This window comes from Toxotes jaculatrix, chromosome 9 (assembly GCF_017976425.1).
Source record: "Toxotes jaculatrix isolate fToxJac2 chromosome 9, fToxJac2.pri, whole genome shotgun sequence".
NCBI lineage: Eukaryota > Metazoa > Chordata > Actinopteri > Toxotidae > Toxotes > Toxotes jaculatrix.
In genome coordinates this window covers 2,755,704-2,772,527 of record NC_054402.1, presented here as the reverse complement: position 1 = coordinate 2,772,527, position 16,824 = coordinate 2,755,704, and the positions used below count along the sequence as shown (strand labels likewise).

The 16,824-nt window shown below is 42.1% G+C and overlaps 2 protein-coding genes across 2 annotated transcripts in view; one reads left to right on the top strand and one right to left on the bottom strand.

Annotated features, from left to right (window-relative positions):
- The first annotated feature begins 3,600 nt into the window (after positions 1-3,600).
- or55e1 (odorant receptor, family 55, subfamily E, member 1) lies at positions 3,601-4,596 on the top strand. The gene has a single exon (XM_041046292.1). The coding sequence runs from the start codon at positions 3,601-3,603 to the stop codon at positions 4,594-4,596; it is 996 nt and encodes a 331-aa protein (XP_040902226.1).
- A 375-nt stretch (positions 4,597-4,971) lies between these two features.
- arrb1 (arrestin, beta 1) overlaps positions 4,972-16,824 on the bottom strand; it is a 16,684-nt gene continuing 4,831 nt past the window's right edge. The window contains exons 3-17 of the mRNA XM_041045645.1: positions 14,368-14,398; positions 14,120-14,180; positions 13,950-13,994; positions 12,957-13,153; positions 12,771-12,830; positions 12,503-12,570; positions 12,053-12,188; positions 11,629-11,713; positions 11,465-11,537; positions 10,904-11,041; positions 10,700-10,783; positions 9,192-9,215; positions 8,916-8,986; positions 7,962-8,010; positions 4,972-6,797 (exon numbers count right to left, since the gene is read on the bottom strand). Coding sequence (XP_040901579.1) covers positions 6,686-6,797; positions 7,962-8,010; positions 8,916-8,986; positions 9,192-9,215; positions 10,700-10,783; positions 10,904-11,041; positions 11,465-11,537; positions 11,629-11,713; positions 12,053-12,188; positions 12,503-12,570; positions 12,771-12,830; positions 12,957-13,153; positions 13,950-13,994; positions 14,120-14,180; positions 14,368-14,398 — 1,234 coding nt within the window. The 3' untranslated portion in view covers positions 4,972-6,685. The remainder of the gene's footprint in view (positions 6,798-7,961; positions 8,011-8,915; positions 8,987-9,191; positions 9,216-10,699; positions 10,784-10,903; positions 11,042-11,464; positions 11,538-11,628; positions 11,714-12,052; positions 12,189-12,502; positions 12,571-12,770; positions 12,831-12,956; positions 13,154-13,949; positions 13,995-14,119; positions 14,181-14,367; positions 14,399-16,824) is intronic.

The following is a 16,824-nucleotide window of genomic DNA, read 5'->3' as shown; positions in this document are numbered from 1 at the left end:
GGACAAAAAAAGTCAAAACATTTTTTGACCTCAAAATGTCATAAAAAACGTCATAGTATAGTAAGGCGTCAAAATCGGACAAAAAAAGTCAAAATTTTTTTTCGACCTCAAAATGTCATAAAAAACGTCATAGTATAGTAAGGCGTCAAAATCGGACAAAAAAATTTTTTTGACCTCCAAAAGTCATAAAAAACGTCATAGTATAGTAAGGCGTCAAAATCGGACAAAAAAAGTCAAAAAAAATTTTTGACCTCCAAAAGTCATAAAAAACGTCATCGTATAGTAATTCGTCAAAATCGGACAAAAAAAGTCAATTTTTTTTTTGACCTCCAAAAGTCATAAAAAACGTCATAGTATAGTAAGGCGTCAAAAACGGACAAAAAAAGTCAACTTTTTTTCGACCTCAAAATGTCATAAAAAACGTCATAGTATAGTAAGGCGATTTTTTCGGGCAAAAAAAGTCAAAATTTTTTTCGACCTCAAAATGTCATAAAAAACGTCATAGTATAGTAAGGCGTCAAAATCGGACAAAAAAAGTCAAAAAAATTTTTGACCTCAAAATGTCATAAAAAACGTCATAGTATGGTATGGCGTCAAAATCGGACAAAAAAAGTCCAAATTTTTTTTCACCTCCAAAAGTCATAAAAAAACGTCATAGTATAGTATGGCGTTTTTTTCGGGCAAAAAAGGTCAAAATTTTTTTCGACCTCAAAATGTCATAAAAAACGTCATAGTATAGTAAGGCGTCAAAATCGGACAAAAAAAGTCAAAAAATTTTTTGACCTCAAAATGTCATAAAAAGCGCCATAGTATAGTATGGCGTCAAAATCGGACAAAAAAAGTCAAAAAAATTTTTCACCTCCAAAAGTCATAAAAAAACGTCATAGTATAGTAAGGCGTCAAAATCGGACAAAAAAAGTCAAAAAATTTTTGGCCTCAAAATGTCATAAAAATCGTCATAGTATAGTAAGGCGTCAAAATCGGACAAAAAAAGTCAAAAAAAATTTTGACCTCCAAATGTCATAAAAAACGTCATAGTATAGTATGGCGTCAAAATCGGACAAAAGAAGTCAAAAATTTTTTTCACCTCCAAAAGTCATAAAAAAACGTCATAGTATAGTATGGCGTTTTTTTTCGGGCAAAAAAGGTCAAAATTTTTTTCAACCTCAAAATGTCATAAAAAACGTCATAGTATACTAAGGCGTCAAAATCGGACAAAAAAAGTCAGTATTTTTTTGTGGCACTATGAATGTATCATCATATTAGCATATCAATCTGTTCAGAATCACATGGTCTTCATGCCTAATTTTTTTCATCCACATTGGATAAAGTATGTGGGAGATAGCGCCGCAATTATTTCCATTTCCTGTGTGTAGGCGACGGGTCACGTTCGTGGCGCCACAGGTCGTCTGTGTAACCCACATCAAAACATTTGATAATGCCTTCTGAGAAATCTGACCAATCAGACAATTCCCCTCGGAGGAGTTCGTCAAAGTACGGCAAGTTCGAAAGGCAAAATGGTACAGTCTTTCCAAAATGGCCGACTTCCCGTACATTGTGGAATTTTTCTCCAAGAGGCTTTTTTTCTCGTCTCGACGTGATACGTCTGTTTACCGATTTTCAAGTCGGTAGGTCTTATGGTGAATATTTTCAAACTCTAAGGGGTGCTGCAGAGCCGTTTGGCCGCGCCCGGTCGCACGGACAGTGTCAAACAAGAATTTTTGTCGGGGGACAATTTTGGGCAAAGTTTGCTGACTTTTTGAGCACGTTCAGGGCGTCAAATTAGCCGACAAAGTGGCGGAAGAAAAATAAAAGAGGAGAAGAATAATAATCCCTTCAGTTACAATAGGGCTCTCTCACGTTTTTCGTGCTCGGGCCCTAATAATCAATAATTATAAAATAAAAATGTATTCTTGTTTGATTAGATAAATTGATATGTCACATCACATGGTCCTTGGTTTATATCAAGTAAAAATAGGTAAAAACAGTAGGGCTGATCCCATTGGATCTTCTGACAATTGATCATTGTTGATCAGTTGTTTTCCCAGTTAACTGGTTAATTCTTGAGTCTATAAAGTAATGTGTAGAAAACAAAATGAAAAATGGACGTCTTGTTTTGACTGTCGACCAAGAGTCCATAGCCCAAAGATCCTGGCGTCTTTCATTCACCCTAAGGACTAGAACAAATTAAAGATGAACATGAACCATCAGGATCGTTAAGGATTTCTGCCCCAACACTAAGGATCAGATTTAAAGTCGGAAGTCAACAGGTTGATTAAACTCTTGAGAATCTCTCCTCCTGTAATTGGCTTAGGGACATTAGAATTAGTTCAGAGGGGTTCAAACCAATCAGAGTGCTGCTGTGTTTGGGATCAGTCTGCCTGTGGGACATCTGGGCTTCAGCTATGAAAAGAAGCGGGAGAGAACAGAGTCCTTCCTGATGAGCAGCGGATGACCCACAGCAGGTAGGAAAGTTTGCAGAATGTTTGTGCCAACAGCTGCTTTTATTTTAGCTGCTTATTATCAGATGAGAATTTCATATCTCATCTAAAACTTCTAAACAAATTTTCCCATGTTTATAACTTAAATATTGTAATGTGCTTTTGATCATTTTTAATTATGAGCTTAAAAGAGATCAGGTTTCATTGTGTGTACATTTTTGTGTGATGACAGAATAGAGATTACATAACAGATAACTAATCAAAACCTACAATATTAAAGTACATAAGTACTAAAGTATTAGAGTACGTACGTACTCTAACTTGAGTTAGAGTACGTACGTACTCTTACGTACTTGAGTCAGTACTTTGCGTTGTGGTATTACATTTATTTAAGAATCTGTATTGAAAAATGGCTGCAGAGTAAGGCCTTTGTTTCTAATTTTGCTTGATGAATGTGTGTTTCATCATGATTTCATATGACTGTCTTCATAAATTCAGTATCATGTGATAATAAGTAGTTGTGTCATATTCACTAATTTTATAACTAATTACTACTTTGCTTTTTATTTGATGATTTACTGTTTAGCTGCTGTCAGTGAAAATTACAAATTATTAGCAAGATGTTTCAGATTAAAACCTTTTTATTTATATAACTTAGAATTTATGCATTTTCTTTTTGGTGGGTTCATATAAATGCATTGATTAGGGGTGGTTAATTTGGCCAATTTCCTGATTCCATTTGATTATGATTATTAGGTCTCGATTCCATAACCAATCGGTTATTGAGTTTCCATTTTACAACAATAACCCATAATACACCATAAACATATTGCACCATTAAGGAAAAAAACAGCTGCTAAATCACTTATCTTTTATTGAGAGTATTGTGTAGTATATCCTTTTTTTTACTCAGACATACAGACATATGTAAATACATATACAGTATATATATATATATATGACTTGATTCCAGCCCTGTGATATATGACTGTATATACAGTATGTCTCTCACCCCATCCATTCCTATGCTGACTGTGTTTGGGGTTACTTAAATCCACTGATTAACAGAGTTCTGTTTTTTACTATCTTCACAAGAAGAGTGGATGTTGGTTGCTTACTTTTCCGCCTGACCTGTCACTGCTCAGGTGACATCAGCACCATGTTGGAGGGGTCGCTGGGCAGGAACTTCTCCCACAGCACCTTTGTGTTCAGAGGTTTCCCAGAGCTGCAGAAATATCGCCAGCTGCTGGCGCTGCCCTTTTCTGTCTCCTACTTGTCAGTGCTGCTGGGAAACTCTCTGCTGGTTCACGTCATCCGCCGTGTGGAGAGTCTTCACAGCCCCATGTACCTCCTCATCTGCACACTCTGCATCGTCGACATCCTCGTAGTGACCGCCATCATCCCGAACATGCTCCTCAGCCTCCTGTTCGACTGGGATGAGATCTCATTGGCCGGCTGCTTGACTCAGATGTTCTTCACTCACTTCCTGTCGTCAGTGGAGTCAACACTGCTGCTGGCAATGGCGCTGGACCGCTACGTGGCCATCTGCCAGCCACTACGCTACGCCGAAATCATCGACTCCTCCATGTTCGTGAGGCTGCTGGTCTTCACTCTGGTACGCAGCGTGTCCATCATGGCAACGCTGGTCGGTTTGGCAGGTTCGCTGTGGTTCTGCAACTCCAATGTGATCCGGCACTGCTACTGCGACCACATGGCCCTGGTCAGCCTGGCATGTGACAGCACTGAGAAGAACAGTGCAGCAGGCCTCGCCGTGATCATCTGCTTTGTGGGCATGGACATATCGCTCATCTTCCTCTCCTACATGAAGATCCTGAGCGTCGTCTTGCGAGCAGCAGTGGCAGGTGAGGACCGCTGGAAGGCGTTTCACACCTGCGGCACTCACCTGATCGTCATGATGTGTTTTTACTTGGTGGGCAGCATCACCTTCCTCTCTCATAACCTGAACATCCCAATACCGACGGATGTCAACACCTTCATGGGACTCATGTACATTCTGTTGCCAGCGACCGTCAACCCCATCATCTACGGTGTTCGGACTAAAGAAATTCGAAACGGTTTTTTTAGGATTTTTAAACTGAGAGCAAAGAAAATAATGTCGATAAAGGTTTCTCCCTCTGGAAAAGGACAAATGTGACACAGTTTTTTCTGAATTTAGTTTCAAACGTGCAACTTTGACTGACGTACAGGAATGACACAGATGTGTTTGAGGTCCATTACAGAGTTTGTCCACCAGAGGGCACCAACAAGGTTAATTTTTACTTTGTAAAATTTACCAAACAGTACTTACTCAGGTTTTTTTTTTTTAATTGAAATTTTTTATTTTGAACAGGTTAATATTCTTTATGAACCACTTTTAAGGAATTCTGTTTAAAAAATATTGGTTTATATCGTGTTCCTGTTTAAAAAGTAATACTGGCTGATGTGTGAAAATCCAGTGTCTGAGCTTGCTGTTTGTTTTGATGGTGATGGTTTTCAGCCAAGAACATCATGAGGCCAAAACAGGTTGCCACAAATGTTCTTTATTAAAGATGCAGTGGAATATACAGGTTTCTTCCTGGCCCTGTCAGAATAAAAGCCAATTGAAATAGTTTTAGAAATAATAAAAAGATTTTCAGTGTTTTTGATCTTGTTCCTGTGATGTCATGTTACAATGAAAAAACCGATTCATTCAGTCTTTTAGGTAAAGAGTGACAGGTCTTCTCTCCATTATCACACACACACATTCACACACACACACACACACAACTGATGACACACCTGTACACTGACTGTTCACATGGAGGGACGTCTCAGACTGTCACTGTTTGATTTTGACTGTCCAAACCTTTGTTTTGTAAAATATATGTTCAGTAATTACACTGCATCAAGTCTCCTGATACATTACATTAATATTTCTTCATTAAAGGACCATACTGGTGTTGTGTTTTTTTTTAAACCATTATTTGTTTGCTACATCCTGTTTACATCACCTCCTTGCTGATCATTTTCCGAGCCATCCATCAATTTTTTAAATGATTTCCTTTCTTTAAAAATCAGCCAGCAGAGAAATTCCATCTTTTACTCTTTGACAAACGCTTGTTCTCGTCACGTGGAAACGCACACGAGAGCAACGCTCCTCGAAGCTCGCGCTTCAGAGACTCGAGAGTCGGAAAAATCAAAATCAATCAACGTCGATATTTTCAGCTTCAACACTTTCAGTGCCTCTGTCAGATTTGGCTCAAAACTTTGTCTTAGTAAAATACAGTTTCAAACTGATCAGGATCAGGAGCTGTCTGATCCACATCATCGTGAATCTGAGCAGACACGACGTGTCAGTATAAAATAAAACAACACTGACAACCACAGACTCAGTCTCTCTGCAGGGTGATTTCTACAGAGCTGAGCTGAAAGCAGCAGCTGAGTGTGGACGGACAAACTTCTTCCAAACACTGACGATGATTTGGAAAGTGATCAACATGAAAACATCGAACAACAAACACTTGTATGCTCCTTTAAAATCAAGACCATCGTCTATAAAGGTTGATTATTCATGACATTAATAAATCATATAAAGTATCGATGTATTTCATGCAAACTAGGCCACCGGATCCTCTCAGCTGATTGGTGGCGCTCTCTGATAGTCGAGGTCCTCTCTGCGAGTCGAGACGTCCTGCAGATCACTTCTCCTGCAGTGTTTCTTCATGCTCTGCAGCTTTGTCCACAAACAGACTGACTGCGGAAGGTTCACGTACAAAAACCTCCGTCAGCCGAAGTCCATGTTGTGGCTGGAGGTGGTGGCGAACTGTTCCAGATCAACCAAAGTTGGCAGTGTTTATAAAGACCCTCTGATACGACACATCGAAACTAATCTCAATACAACGTTACTCCTGTTCGGTCCCTATAATGGAAACATGTAGAACAAAGTGACACTGGAGGCATGCTACCAGCCATCGTTAAGATACCGCGGCCGCCGGTTCAACGCTTCAGCCAGCCGGCAAAAGGAGTGGACAGCTGCTCCGTCTGAAAACACAACTGATGTCTAGGCTGTGGTATTCTAGCTTTTTACACTCCAGCAGGACGCAAAGAGAGGACGAACATGAACGAGAACACAAACACGGCACCACCGAGTGTTTAAAGGGTGTCCAGACTGCGGTTAGACCTAAAGGTGACCTCCGTTAGCTCCACACTACAAACGGCAGCAAAAACAACAACAGCAGCAGTGGTGGCGGCGACGCTCCTGGCCTTTATCTGTCGTTGAGTTTGGGTGAGTCCACCGGCTCTTCGTCTTCGTCCTTGTCGTCTTTTGCCCCAATCAGCCTCTGGCGGGCGAAGTCTTCGAAGATGATGTCATCGTCGCTGGAGGGAAAGGAAGGAGGGAAGGAAGGAGGTAGGGAGGTAGGGAAGGAGAGGGTTATGGTAGTTAACCGATGACAGCACTGACATAAAGATTTTCCTCAAATTCGTGATTCTGGATTAGATGAATCTGGTTCAGTGTTCCCCAGAGTCAGATGAGAGGACGGATATCAGCTTCATGTCTGTGCTGCAGCTTGTACAACACCAGTTTGGCCTTGCTTATCACAGAGGGCTCCTGTCTTTGGGGAAAACTGCTGCAGTAGCTCAACGAGGAAAAAGAAATCCCCCTTCTATCGAATCCAAATGCTTCTGACTCACACGGAATAAACAGAACACTTCTCACTGCTCTCACCGGATCAGGTGGTGATATTCTAGATGTTTCTTACAGTCAACAAATGGCATGAAAAGACCCAAACCAAAGCTGAACTTATTCTTATTCTATTCTATGTTGTATTATATTTTACACACGTTTGCACTGGAGGAGGAGTTGCTTTTCATCTCGTTGTACATGTAAAAAACGTATAGTGACAATAAAAGGTATTCTATTCTATTCTATTCTATTCTATGAATGTGTCCCACTAACACATATAGGCTACTTCCTCCTCCATCACCGTGAACACACATCAAAAACAAAAACAGGTGGAATTATCTCACCTTTCTACTGTGAACAATAACGAGTCCTGGGTTCTGACTATGACATGAAATGAAGTGCGAGGTGTTATTTTCAAATCATTTTCCAGTAATCTGCTTTGAACTGAACCTAACTCTGTTTTTGATCGATGAGCAACTTATTATTTGCTGTCCTCTGAGCGTAAAACAATAAATAATCCGTGAACTGTGGAGCTGCAGCTCGTCAGGAATCAGGACTCATTTTCCGAGGCTGTGCTGACAGCAGTGAGAGTTTCCAGTTTGCAGCCCATTTCCTGCGGCTCACACAGCAGCAGGCATTAAGACACATTAAGGCTGAGACTCAGGAGACGAGTCCATCACACTTAATGCTTCAGCAGGCGGAGGAGAAACCGTGTCTGCTGTCAGGGTTATCGACGAGGCCGTAAACGAGAGCAGAGCCAATCAGATCACAGAGGTGAGGCAGTGGTTGGATGGGCTGATAAGGAGGGAGAGACAGGAACAGAGACAGACAGGGAGACAGGAGGGACGGCTGCTTACTTTGTGTCAAACTCGATTAGGTTTGTGTCGATGGGAGCTTCATCTGGAGCTGAAAGACAGAGAGAGATCACGGTTAGACGGCGGAAACACGAAGGCATCGCCATGAAGGGCGTTTTCACTGCTCTGTGACGAGTCCTCAAACATCTCAGCTCCATCAGGGTTACACCAGTGTCAGACACAGTCTCACTACAAACTCTGTTCACAGCATTTTCCAGATCATCACCGTCGGTTTTCCGATTGTCGGTCGGTTTCACTGAACTCTGAGCTCCAGCTCGCAGAGAAACAAACCCCCACATCCTGTTTCCTATCACCAGATGGGATTTTGATGTTGGACAATTCTGCAAAATCCTGTCTGATGCTGAATGTTAACGTTTCTAAAACTGTGCAAAAAAATGTGTTTGCATGCGGTGCAGCCTCAGCGGCAGCTCACAGAGCCGTTAAACTCCTGGGAGATGGGAGCAGTTTTCTGTTCATCCCGTTAACGGGGGGGTTTATGATCAGTGCGTCTCAGACTCAGTCGCACTCATTCGTTTCCAAACAGCGGCGATGGAAGCAGCTCGGGGAGACTGGGAGATGTGGGAGGAATGAGCAAAGTCTCCCGGAGATTCATATACAGCGGTGCATTCATTTCTGTAATATTACTGTGCTGAACATCCATTAAATGTGTTTTCAATAACAGAGGCTGACACTGTAACTGCACACAGTTATATAAAACATCTTTCCAATCTCGCTGCCTGTTGACTGCCGAGTTTTTAATTAGGTTATTAAAAAGGTCGCAGATCGGAAATTAAATGAAAAATTAAAGTAAATGAATAAAAGAAATAATAAACCAAACTGTGTAAACCTTAGTTGCACTTTCTTTGACTTTACAGATTCACAGGTTTCAAATGTGAGTCGTATCCAGGCAGGTTATAAGGAGATGAACAGAGGAGTGAACGTGTAAACACGACTCACCGTCTCTGTAGATGGATTCTTCTAACGGCTTCGGGTGCATTAATGTGAAGGGCAGCTCAACAGAGACGTCACTGAAAAACAGGTGGTTGGATGTATTATGTCATAAACAGCAGGTTTATTAAAGACATTTATTTACTTGAGTCGTTGGGTTATTGCCGCCGAGACGGTTTGTTTGCTCGGTGAGATGTTCAGGTGACCTTTGTAAATCTCAGTGTGTGGTTTGTATCAGTGTGTTCATCGATGATCTCGGTCACATGACGGAGCGTGAAAGGTTACCTCGCCGCCAGGTCTCCCAGGAGCCTGAAATCAATAAACATTTAACACCTTCAGCTTCACAGCAGCAGCAGCACAGTGTTTCTACTCATTTCTATTGATGTGCTCATTAACTGTCATGGTGTTACAGAGGTGTTAAAGGCCAAGTCCTGTGAGATCTGAGCAGTTTTCTGTTCATCCCGTTAACACCGTCGGGTTTTACTCGCGTGAGGGAGGATGCATATGATCAACGAGTCTGAATCATCAAATAAACACGACTAACCACAGAGCCTCTTCATTATTTCTTTAATTTCTCCATCTGTTCTTCACAGTGGGGTGGAAACAAATTGCTGTTCTCTTCTTTACTTGGAGAAAATCGTCACATTTCAACACGTAGTTTGGTTTCAAAACATTCACTTTGGAAACGAGAGATGAAGACAAACAGCAACAATCTGCTGACTGGATGTTAAACCACCTGCAGTGACAACGAGGGATGAACAGAAACTGGAGAGTCACAGTGAAACGGAGCTTTAAAGCCGAACTAACATTTGAATTTTCATCACCTTCTGTGTGAGAAAATACGAGCCAGATTTATCAAAGTTAAATCTGGTTTTGGACATTTTATGGATACGTCTACGCTGTGATTTAAATCACAAGGTAACGCACAACATCACTCAGCAAGTTATGGAATAATGTGCAGTCACTGAATAATGTATGAAGTCAGAGTTTTGTACAGAGGTCAAAGGTGAGCTGTAGCATTCTTCGCAGTCGCAGTCGAAATAGCTGGGTTTCAGTCACGTGATCATGATGACACACGTAGGCGGAGCGATCTCACATGGAGGGCAGGAAGTAAGTTACATGTCAAAGCCAGTGGAGGAAATATTAGCAGAGAGTCCGTATTGTGCGGGTTTAGATCCCGTGTTGAGACGGAGATACACACAATTAATCAAACAAAATGTTGGACGTGACCCGTACCGCATGAAGATGAGCGAGTTTTCAACGGACGTTAAAGATTTGCCGACAATCGAGGCAGTTGACATCACCAATTATCTACACACCTTTGACGAACTGGTCACTGCAGACATGGGCATTAGCAGACTGCTCCTCCCGACCACAGACGTAGGTTTAAGATCCACCTTTTACGGCGTTCTGTAAGTTTTTTTTATATTTCTCATCTTTGTGGGTGACTACTTTTGGTACCCTATAATAGCTTTTTTCTTTTTCTCTATTGGAACGATTTGAGCACCGGTAAACTACACAAAACATAGGCATTTTTCCACACGGTAGATTCTCAGTGTGTCGGTCAGCTAAAGGCTGAAACACTTCCTGCCCTCCATCTGAATTTGGCGCCCTCGCGCCACTGCGTCGCGACGTCACGTGAAACCCACCTATTGAAGTGATTTTTAAAAAATGAATACTATTTTTAGCAGGCATGAGGAGTAACGAAAAATGTAAATTTAATGTCAGTTGGACTTTAAAGCTCCTCCCAGCTGATGTTGAGTTAAGAACAAAGCACGGTGTAAAGTACTGACCCGCCTCGCGACACCACCAGCTTCACTTTGACTTTGTATGATACAATGATACCGAGGATCTCCTTATTGGCTCCTTCTCTCAACCTGCTCAGGACAGAAAACATTCAGTTTCACCGGGTGAGGCCGCTCACTTCTCTTTAACCCCCTCAGAATTTCCCACTTTCCTACAGGCCTGGAAGGCATCATGAGAGACGCAGGACTCACAGTGTGCTGGAGGCCAGGTTGGTGTCCTCGTGCTTCAGCTTTCCGTCCAGAGCAAGGCCTCGTTTCTCTCGGTTGTTGGCCAGGAAAGGAGTGAGGGTGAAAACTTTGCAGAAAGTTGAACTGGGAGCTACGACGTCACTGGAGAGAGAAACATATTTTCATGGTGAACTCATCTTCATCTCGGCTTCATCAGCCTCTTAACTCTTGGCTTCCAGATCGTCAGTTTCTATTTTTGTTTGGTTTATTTTGAGGCCTGGCTCAGATTAGATTTGGTTTGTTTTTCTTTCTCCTTGATGGAGAGACCGTTTGGTTGGTCCATCTGTCCAAACCGGGAAAAGAACGAGATTTCTCATCGTCCACTTCAGTTTGGGAGGCAGTCCCCAGAGGATGAACCCACTGGACTTTAATCACCTTATGATCTTTGCTATCTTGCTACTCATCTCCATAATACAGACTTCTGTGAGGCTGGTTATAAATAATACAGAATAAGAGAGCAGTTTGTGATTGGACTGCCATCAGCTGACAAACGACGCAGAGAGAACTTTGTGGGATGAAACTCACTCTGACTCCTCAGTGGCCACTGGACATTTGTACTGAGCCGTGTTGAACAGGCAGATGTCTGCGTACTGTCGCACTGTGGAAACACAAACCAGTGTTTAGCATCACAACGCAGACACACACACACACACACACACACACAGGTAGGAACCAACCCTTCGAAGTACCTGAGATCTTCATCTTCTTCACGGTCTTGTTGGTGTTGTTCGTGACGTGAACATTGACACTGATGGGCTCTCCGTGGTAGTAGATCTGACAGAGGACAGGCACATTCACTGAGGTACAGAGGCCCAGAGGGGTCATGAATATTTGTGTCTGACCCAGTTTTCCAGGAAATTGGAAAAGCAGCAAATATTCACATTTGAGAATTTGTGTCATTTTTGTTTAAACCTAATAATCAATTATTTTTATTGTTGTTTCCAGTTAATTTGCTGACGTCTGGTTGCTGGTTGGTTTCTGGGTGGAGAAATAATGAATCTGCCATGTATATTCAGCGTCAACAGGAGCCCAATAACTAACGTTTGCCCCGGGAGGTAAATTGTGCCGTGTGTGTGAGTCGCCGGAAACGTGTGTGCAACGCTCAGGTGTTACCTCCTTGTCCAGAGACGCCTCCAGGTGCAGAGGTTTGTCTGACATCAGGAACTGTCTGGTGGTTTCTGCTGTCGGCTGAGGGCCAGGTTTCTCCGGAGCGTACTGCACCTTCCTGATCACCAGACGCACCGAGTTCCTACAACACCAACACATCACTGACACTAACACAACCATTTAATCATAGTGACACCCTACACTTACTGATGATGACCCTGTGAACGTGCATATTGTTTTTATGGCCACGGAGATATTTAGATTCAGTCGGGGTGTTTGATTTGTCCGGGATTCTTGTGGTTTCTTCGGCTGTGAAGTGATCAGCCTGCAGCCTGCATCAGCCGTCCTCTCTCTCTCTGTGCACAGGAAGCTGCTAATGCACGACTGATTTCACTTTCATTCATAATTCATCTCTGTGTTCTGCTCAGCGTCGGACTGCAGCTGACTCGCTTTTACCTTTTGTGGATCTTTTCTTCAACATTTTCTGCGCAGAAAGCTTTCACCTCAAAGTCGACTCCACAAGCCTGAGGAGACACGACAGCAAGAAAATGATTTCTCAAGGTTGAAAATGTTGATTCATTTAAATACATTTTCAGTGAGGAGGTAATAGAATCTGCTGTTGAGCTGCCCGGACATTCAACCCCAGAGGAACTGCACAGCAGCACAACTTAACACAAGTGCGAAGCAGAATAGATGTCAGTAAGACGTAAAAGCCCGTCTTCACCTTCCCAGTGTCCTCTGGTCCAGGCTGCAGGGTGACGGAGCACGGCAGGTTCAGAGGAATCTGCAAACACATGGAGGAAAAATATCTCAGAAGTCTGAAAGACTTCAGGTATTGTATTAACACTCGTGACAAAAAACACAAGTCCCAGCCATATTTGGCAGGTGATGCACGTCTGAGACTCAGTACCTCGAAGGTGAATGGGTAGGCATGTTCTCCCAGCTTTTTAATCAGGCGTTCCTGAAGACGAGTCAGACTCTTCTTCTCTTCAGGCAGTGGAGGAAACGCCTGGACGTTAGCCACAAACAGATCCTTCCGAAACGTCAAGCCGAGGACGTCCAAATCTTCACGGCCGTAACGAAACGCACACGTCAGAGTCACAAACACTGATGGGGAAAAAACACAAAACCATTTCCTGTTAGAGAACCAATAAGTACATTTACAAAATGTTCCTTTAAATCGATATGAGGTTTTATAGAAAGAGCAGCAGCTCTAAGAACACGTTTGTCCTTAGTTCTGCTATAATTGTTATTTTAGGCGGCAGATAAAGCTGCGTGTCATCAGCATATTACAAATCAGTATGTGCTTATACCAGACTACTTTACTGCTCACAAAAAATAAAAGAAATACTCAGAGGTTTTTGAATCTTATTGCTTAGTGTTGGGAGAAGTCTTTGTGTTTATAAATAAAATTAACAGAAACTGTAACTGAAGAATTAAACGTGAAACATTCAAATAATTAAAAGATTTTAGTAAGTTTTTATTTGGTATTAGGAGAGGGACTGATTTGACGGATGGGTATTCCTAAAATCTAAAACTGAACATCACAAACAGCAGGATCAGTGTGCAGGTTGTTTGGTCTGTGAATGAGACAAGAGTGGTATCCTGTGATAAAAGCTGCATTTAGATCTAAAAGCCAGAAATTAGAGCAGTGAGTCAACAGCCCGGAGGAGGAAAAAGTAATGTAGACCCATTGCTGTGAAGAACCCTCAGTCCAGATCTGAATTTTCCAAACAAATTTTATTTATTTTACAAATATGAGCCAAAAACGACAGTTAACCATTTTAATAAAAATCCTTTTTGCAGGGGCTTGTTTATGTTTTTGTTTTTGTTCATGTCACATCCGTGAGAATATTGATCCATCTGTTTTTATTTGCACGGGCCGGAGGTTCGCCTTTCTCACCTTTCCTCTCCTTCAGGTACTCCGGGTCGATCAGGACGACACCGTCTGCAGATAAAAAGAGTCAGAAGGTCAAACAGCCAGAGGACGGCTTCTTGGTAACTCTGATTTTCTTCTGCATCAAAGGTCAGCCAACAGCAGAGACACACTTCAAAAAACTGAACAAATCTCACCGACAGGCTCCACCAGGTCCACGTGGTCCACAAAGTCCCTCTTCCCCAGGTAGACGGTGAGCTGAGGGAGGAGCACAACTGTCAGTGCAGCAAGCAGCCAATCAGAATCAGCCCAAACCTCTGTTCACACGCTTTTTTTCATGTGCTCATGTACAGTTCTGGATGTTCACCCTCGTTTTAAAGTTTAAAATGACATCATGTCCCTTCAAGCTTTGAACAGGTTGAATGTACAGACTAACAGGACTCACCTTTCCATTGGGACTGGCTTTCTTAAACACTCTGAAAACAAGCAGAGAGACAAAAGCAGGTCAGTGAAATGAGTGAAATGTGTACTGTGTTGACCTTTGACCTTTACAGAGGAAGTGAACTAGCTCCAGATGTGTTTCCTGTATGTTGTGACAGATCTTGTTTTTGTCACAAAGATCATTGTTTTCCAATAATAATGTCCCCCCTGTTCAGAGGCGTCAGCGCTTTCTTCCAAAGATGCTGCAGTTTCCAAAAAACAGTCCCAAAAAAAAATCCTCATGTTTGAAAAAAAGTCTCCACTTTCAAAAAAATTTCCACTTACTAAAAGAATCGTTTTTTCAAAAATGTCCAAAGTGTGATCTGAAATGTCTCAGAAAAGTCATCCACGTTTCCCAGGATGTCCTCACTTTCCATTTGATGGAATGTCCATAAATGTCCTGCTTTTCAAAAATGCTGCTGTTTTCAAAGATCAGATTTTCTGAGGGATGCCCTGCTGTCAGTCAGTACTATCATCATCATCATCATCATCATCATCATCATCATCATCATCATCACTATAATCAGCAGTAGTTTCCTCTCTCTGAGTCTCTGTCTCATGCTGTCTGACATTATTACTCCCCCCACCCATCCCTTGTTAATGTTGTCATAAATTAGCTGCTGTGGCTCCATTAGCTTTCAGCTTCCTCCTGAATGGACCTTTATCAATCAGCAGCATCAGGACGCCGTTTTACCGGAAACTGCCGGGACTCCTGGGAGCTCGCTCAGCACGCGATTACCTGCTCGCCATCATCTCTGCAATTAGGCCAATTAAATTTTAACACAGAGCAGCTCTGCAACCTCAAATCACAAATCAGACATCAAACATTAACCGTACAACAACAACAACGATCAAACCCCACTTAATGTCCATTTAATCAGTTTCAGACATTTGTGATGCAGTAAACTGAAAAGCTCTGGGCTATCGACTGAGTCGGTTCATCAAGACTTGAACATAAACATAAAGTTCAACACAATAATACAAGTTTTAGGAAAACAATCATGCAATTCTATTTTTATATACTAACAGAGTCAGTATTCAGCAAATTCTTATCTTATATTCAGAATCATAAATCAGAATCATGCTTCATAGTATTGTCTTTTAAATCTCGTTTTATTTTCAGGACTTTCAGCCTTTTGTGAGAAATGACAGCAAAGATATTGAAGGCTTCACTAAAGGGCTCTTATATTCACTGGCAAGAGTCCAGCCAGAGAGAGAGAGAGAGAGAGAGAGAGAGAGAGAGAGAGAGAGAGAGAGAGAGAGGGAGAGGGATAAAAGAAGAGATGGTGTGATGGAGAGGAGAGAAAAACAGTAAACAAGATTAAAGATTCATTGAGATAGAGCAGCAGACAAACATTGAGGCAGGAAAGAACAGACTCAGTGGTGAAGTGATCAGAGAGATGAAAAACACTCAGATAGATCATCAGTTCGTGTTGTGTGAGATTCTGTCAGAGCATAGTTCACCACAACATGACCACGCAAAAACACACACAGTGCAAGAATCAAGAATCATCACTCCAGCATCTCTCAAGATGAAGGACGGTTCTCTCAAGACCAGGACCCGACAAAGAGTCAAGTCAGTTTGGTTGACAGAGGGACGAGTCAGAGCCAAAGCAGAATAGTACTAAACCCTAAACCAAAACTTTTTACAATGCCGTATTTATCTGCTGCTCCATCTTCTTCCTGTCGGTGCTCTGACGTTCTCTGAAGAACGAGGTTCATGAACTAAATTCATCCACAGTCCACAGACAATGAGACAGGAAGCAGAGACAGAACAGCCGAGACAAAACCACGGGAACACCACAATGTTTACAAAACGCTAAGCTAACGTGAGATTATCAGCTGCCGTGGTTGTGATGTTAACATGATTTTAAGTCGGATATTAGTGAGGACTGATCTCAGCAGTCAAACATCCATGATCAGAAGCTGAACGGTGTCCTAAAAAACAGGTGAGTGACAGGTGAACAGGTACCTGTGGTAAAGCAGAGTTTGATCCACTGAGCATCCTGTGTCTCAACTGCTGTAGTCTGATACTGACAGGTAAACAACACCTGTCACCTGGAACATTCCCAGAAAACTTACAAATGAACAGGTCTGTGTATTAACTCTAACATGAGCCACAAAAACTGAACGCTGACAGCGTTTTTTTTTCTTGACTCTTTGGAAAAGTTACTTTAATTTAAACATGGAAATCTTTCGTCCGTCAGAAAATGAAATCTGCAGTTGAAGTGGTTTTTTGTAGCTGCAGAGCTTCTGCGTTCAGCCTCTGTTCATCCGATCGATCGGGTGGATGCTCAGCGCTGACTGACTGATCAATATCTGATTGTTGTGTCAGCTCGCTGCAATGGGAGACAACTGAAGACTCCCCCGATACTGAGAGCACAGCAGAGACTCACACTGACACCTGAACACAGAGATAACA

Bases quoted from the DNA above. Each gene is read 5' to 3' on its own strand.
- or55e1 (XM_041046292.1), top strand. From the start codon at position 3,601: ATGTTGGAGGGGTCGCTGGGCAGGAACTTCTCCCACAGCACCTTTGTG.